The 5,163-nt window shown below is 52.9% G+C and overlaps 1 protein-coding gene across 1 annotated transcript in view; it reads left to right on the top strand.

The window, feature by feature from the left end:
- LOC138863141 (octapeptide-repeat protein T2-like) overlaps positions 1–3,845 on the top strand; it is a gene marked incomplete at both ends in the record, with an annotated part of 4,902 nt that extends 1,057 nt beyond the window's left edge. The window contains 2 exons of the mRNA XM_070126852.1: positions 1,212–1,316; positions 3,759–3,845. Coding sequence (XP_069982953.1) covers positions 1,212–1,316; positions 3,759–3,845 — 192 coding nt within the window. The remainder of the gene's footprint in view (positions 1–1,211; positions 1,317–3,758) is intronic.
- Between the last annotated feature and the right edge of the window lie 1,318 nt (positions 3,846–5,163).

Genomic DNA, 5,163 nt, shown 5'->3' with positions numbered 1-5,163 from the left:
CCTCTCTCCCTCTCCCTCTCTCCCTATCCCTCTCCATCACTTTCACTTTCTCCCATTTGCACTCCTTCTCTTCTTCCCTTCCCTTCCTTCCCCCTTCCCCCCCTTCCCCCTTTCCCCTTCCCCTCCCCTCCCCTCTCCCTCCCCCGCCCTTTAACAGCCGGCAATATTCCTTCGTGTCAACCGCGTCCCCGCCCTCACCCACCACTTCAGCGGCCGCGTCGCTAAAATATTGCAGAAACAACATTCCCGCTGGCCACTTTTACGCTTTCATGCCTTGACCTTGACATTCAGAAATCTGCTGGCGTCACCGTGACCTTTGCTGAGTGGAGAGCGCCGCTGGAGGGGCCGGAGTCGCTCCCCGGGCTGAGTCAGGCGCCCACAATGGCCCCGCGCTCGCCTAATCGCCCGCCCATCAGCCAGTTCAGATTTCCTTCGGCAGATCTGCATTCGGCAAGAACAATAACAAGTTCATAAATAAGCCAGGGAACAAATCGCTCTCGCTGCCAAAAAAGAAAAAGAAAAAAAAGAGAGAGAAATATCGAATAATACTTCACTCACATAAACCCGCTCCGAGCCCAAAGATAGAGCTGCTTGATAAAACACTTGCAACAATGCAATACACGAACCGGTCAAACAATGGCCGCCCGACGCGAACACAGTCGATGTCAAAGCCCATTACATGTCAAGACCCTCCCCCCCCCCCTCCCCTCCCCTTCCCCTATCCCTCAGCGACGTCCGTGACCTCCCACTGCCCCCATCACCACCACCCCCCTTGCCACCAAGCTTTCGTCCTCCCCCCCAAACATCACAACAACAAAACACAACCAAACAGCCCGCCCATCCTCGCCCCAAAATTGACCACCCAATCGACCACCGGACCAGCCGCTTGCTACCACAGCCGCCCCAGCCTGCGGGACCGACGTCGCTACCACAGCCTGCGGGACCGACGTCGCAGACCACAGCCGCCATGCATCGGCTGTCTCGGCTCTCGCGATTTGGCACCCAAGGGACGTCCGCCTCGAATTGCTTCTTTTTTCTTTTTTTTTTTACGGCGTGTGCAGTTGAGCGGAGGTGGGGGGGCGGAGGGGGAGGAGGGAGGAGGAGGAGGAGGAGGAGGGAGGAAGAGGAGGAGGAGGAGGAGGTGAGGAGGGAGGAGGAGGAGGAGGAGGAGGAGGAGGAGGGGGAGGAGGAGGAGGGGAGGGAGGAGGGAGGGGGAGGAGGAGGAGGGGGAGGAGGAGGAGGAGGAGGAGGAGGAGGGGGAGGAGGAGGAGGAGGAGGAGGAGGGGGAGGAGGAGGGGGAGGAGGAGGAGGAGGAGGAGGAGGGGGAGGGGGAGGAACATTAAACCAGTGGTAATCAGAAAACAGGACCTGTTTGACTAAGTGCATTCGCATTCTTTGCCCAGTTAACCTTGAATCTCCCGGGGTACCCAGCGCCGCTGGCCCATGCTTGCACTAACACCTTTGCTCGCCCAATCGGTCCCTCTCTCTCTCTCTCTCTCTCTCTCTCTCTCTCTCTCTCTCTCTCTCTCTCTCTCTCTCTCTCTCTCTCTCTCTCGCTCTCTCTCGCTCTCTCTCGCTCTCTCTCGCTCTCTCTCGCTCTCTCTCGCTCTCTCGCTCTCTCGTTCTCTCGTTCTCTCGTTCTCTCGTTCTCTCGTTCTCTCGTTCTCTCGTTCTCTCGTTCTCTCGTTCTCTCGTTCTCTCGTTCTCTCGTTCTCTCGTTCTCTCGCTCTCTCTCTCCCTCAATAACTTTTCCTGAGATGATATCACTGCTTTTTCCTAAACCAGATCACTCTAGGAAAACAAGTGCTGTCTTGTAACGTGCTCACTATTTTAATTTTCCTTCTTGCTTCCAAAAAGTAATAAGTTTCTGGCATTTCCGTTCTTGTGCGTTCGTGTGTGTGTCATCTCCCTCCCTCCCTCTCTCTCTCTCTCTCTCTCTCTCTCTCTCTCTCTCTCTCTCTCTCTGTCTCTCTCTCTCTCTCTCTCTCTCTCTCGCAATTCTCATTCTTTCTCATGTCTCTCGCTCTTCTCTTTCCCCTCATCCTTCCCTCTTACTCACTATCACATGTCTTCACCCCATTCATATCCTCGCTCTCCTACCCCCCTCCCCTCTTCCCTCTCTTATCCTACAACATCACCCACACCTACTCCCCCTCCCACACACCCTCTTTCTCCACACAGCACAAACATAGCCCCCCCCAACTTCCTCACACACCCACCCCCTTCTCCCCCATAACACACCAGCACACCTGCCGCCTCCCTGCCTATTTTACCCTCACCCAACACAACACCCACATATCTCATATCCCACCCATAGCCCACATAGCCTTCCTCCCCTCCTCCTCCAAATCATCTTCCCCGCTCCCCACCCTCTCCCCTCCTCCCTCCCTACCCCCCTCTCCTTCCCCCTTCTTCCCTCCCCCTACCCCTCCTCCCTCCCCTCCCCTCTTTACCCCCCCTTTCTCCCCACCCTCTCTCCCTCTTCCCTCCCCTTCCCCCACTCTCTCCCTCCTCCCCTCTCCTTCCTCCTCCTCCTCCCTCCCACCCCCTCCCTCCCTCCCTTACCCCCTCCTCCTCCCCTTCCCTCCCCTCCCTCCCTCCTTACCCCCTCTCCTTCTCCCCTCCCCCCCTTACTCCCCTCTTTCCCCCACCCTCTCTCTCCCTCTCCTCCTTCCCCTCTCCTTCCCCTCCTCCTCCCCATTCCCTCCCCCCACCCCCCTCTCCCCCTCTTCCCCACCCTCTCCCCCACAGGCTCAGCGATCACGTGGGCAAGAACACAATCTCCTTCCCCCGTTCTCTTGACAGGTCAATAATTGGAAACAAAATTAATTCTTATCGTCGCTCCCTTGTGTTGCTTGTTCCTCCTGGCCTCAGTTTATGTATATATATATATATATATATATATATATATATATATATATATATATATATATATATATATATGTGTGTGTGTGTGTGTGTGTGTGTGTGTGTGTGTGTGTGTGTGTGTGTGTGTGTGTATGTATGGGTGTGTATGTGTGTGTGTGTGTGTGTGTGTGTGTGTGTGTGTGTGTGTGTGTGTGTGTGTGTGTGTGTGTGTGTGTGTGTGTGTGTGTGTGTGGGGTGTGTGTGTGTGTGTGTGTGTGTGTGTGTGTGTGTGAGAGAGAGAGAGAGAGAGAGAGAGAGAGAGAGAGAGAGAGAGAGAGAGAGAGAGAGAGAGAGAGAGAGAGAGAGAGAGAGAGAGAGAGAGGGAGAGAGTAAAAAATTAGCAGGTAAATAAGTAAACAAATAAGTCAATAAATAAATAAATAAGTGAACGTGTATTTGTTTGTGCGCGCGTCTGTGTATACGTGTGTTTGTACGCGTGTGCTGTGTTCGGTGTTGTGTTTGAGAGAGGAAGGGAAGGAGAGAGGGAGAGGGAGAGGGAGAGGGAGAGGGAGAGAGAGAGGGATGGAGGGGGGGAGAGAGGGAGAGGGAAAAAGAGAGAGAGAGAGGGATGAGAGGGAGGGAGGGAGAGAGATGAGAGAGAGAGAGACAGAGACAGAGAGACAGATAGATAGAGGAAGGGGAAAGGAAGAGAGAGGGAGAGAGGAGAAGAGAGGAGAGGAAATAGGAGAGTTGACAGGAGAGGGTAGCCCAGAGTAAAGCAATACACAAGAGAGGAGAATAAAGAATGACACAGAATGGGAGGCATGGAGTATGTAAAGTTGATGGAAAATGTTATATAAGTAACAAGAGAGAGAGAGAGAGAGAGAGAGAGAGAGAGAGAGAGAGAGAGACAGAAACAGAGACAGCCAGACAGACAGAAACAGAGACAGCCAGACAGACAGAAACAGAGACAGAGACAGAGACAGAAACAGAGACAGCCAGAAACAGAGACAGCCAGACAGACAGAAACAGAGACAGCCAGACAGACAGAAACAGAGCCAAACACAGACAGAGCCAGAGCCAGAGCCAGACAGAGAGCAACACCTCTCCCCCAAACCACCAAACCACCAAACAACCCAACAAGCAAACAACCACACAACCAAACAAGCCATCCCAGCAGCGCGCGCCAACCGCCACGCGAGCCTCCGCATGAATGTGCATGAGAGAGACCCCCGAGTCCGAGTGTGCCAAAGGGAGCATTACGTATGTAGCGCGAGTCCAGTCTACACGCTGTCAGGCACCTGCTGGGTTCTGCGGAGGTGAAGTGTCGCCTACGCACCGTACGTGTTGCATGACCCGTGCATGATCTGCATGAGCAACGGGCGCTTCGCATGACGGGGCGACGGTGCTACATGAGGAAGGAGCCGCCGCGGTGCATGGCGACGGGGTAATGGCGCGAAAAGTGTATTTCATGCATAAAAACACCCGCGTCTTTTGGGGCGACGCCGGATCATCCGAAGCCGAAGCCGAAGCCACGGGGATCGGGTGTTTAGTCATTGCGGAGGAGATGGAGGAGAGGGGGAGGGTGTGGATGATGTGGATGTGGATATGGATGATAATGTTGATGTGGTTGATGATGATGTGGATGTGGATGTGATGATTATGATGTGGATATGGATGATGATGTTCATGTGGATGTGGATGATGGTGATGTGGATGATAATGTTGATGTGGATGATAATGATGATGTGGATGATGATTATGATGTGGATATGGATGATAATGTTGATGTAGGTGATGATGATGATGATGTGGGTGATGATGATGATGTGGATGTGGATGTGGATGATAACGATGATGATAATGTGGATGATGATGATGATGTGGAAGATAACGATAATGATGATGTGGATGGTGATATGAATGATATTGATGGTGATGGTGATAATGATGCGGATGATAATGATGACGACGATGATATGGATAATGATTATGATGATGTGGATGTGGATGATGATGTTGATGTTGATATAGATGGTGATGATGTTGTGGATGATGATGACGACGATGATGTGGTTGTGGAGGAGGAGGATGGTGATGATGATGATGGTGATGATGATGTGGATGTGGATGTGGATTAAGATATTGATGATGATGATGACCCATACCCTCCCCCTCCCCTCCCCTCTCCCCCTCACCCCAAATACCCCCCCACCCCCCACCCCAAATAACCCCCAGGGTCCGGAACCACAAAGGCACACACACGCGTTTCGCTAATTCATTTATCCGGCCTCTTCAGACGGAGATCAAACCCAG

The sequence above is a fragment of the Penaeus vannamei genome, chromosome 11 (assembly GCF_042767895.1).
Source record: "Penaeus vannamei isolate JL-2024 chromosome 11, ASM4276789v1, whole genome shotgun sequence".
Taxonomy (NCBI): Eukaryota; Metazoa; Arthropoda; class Malacostraca; order Decapoda; family Penaeidae; genus Penaeus; species Penaeus vannamei.
This window is presented reverse-complemented; position numbering and strand designations above follow the sequence as displayed.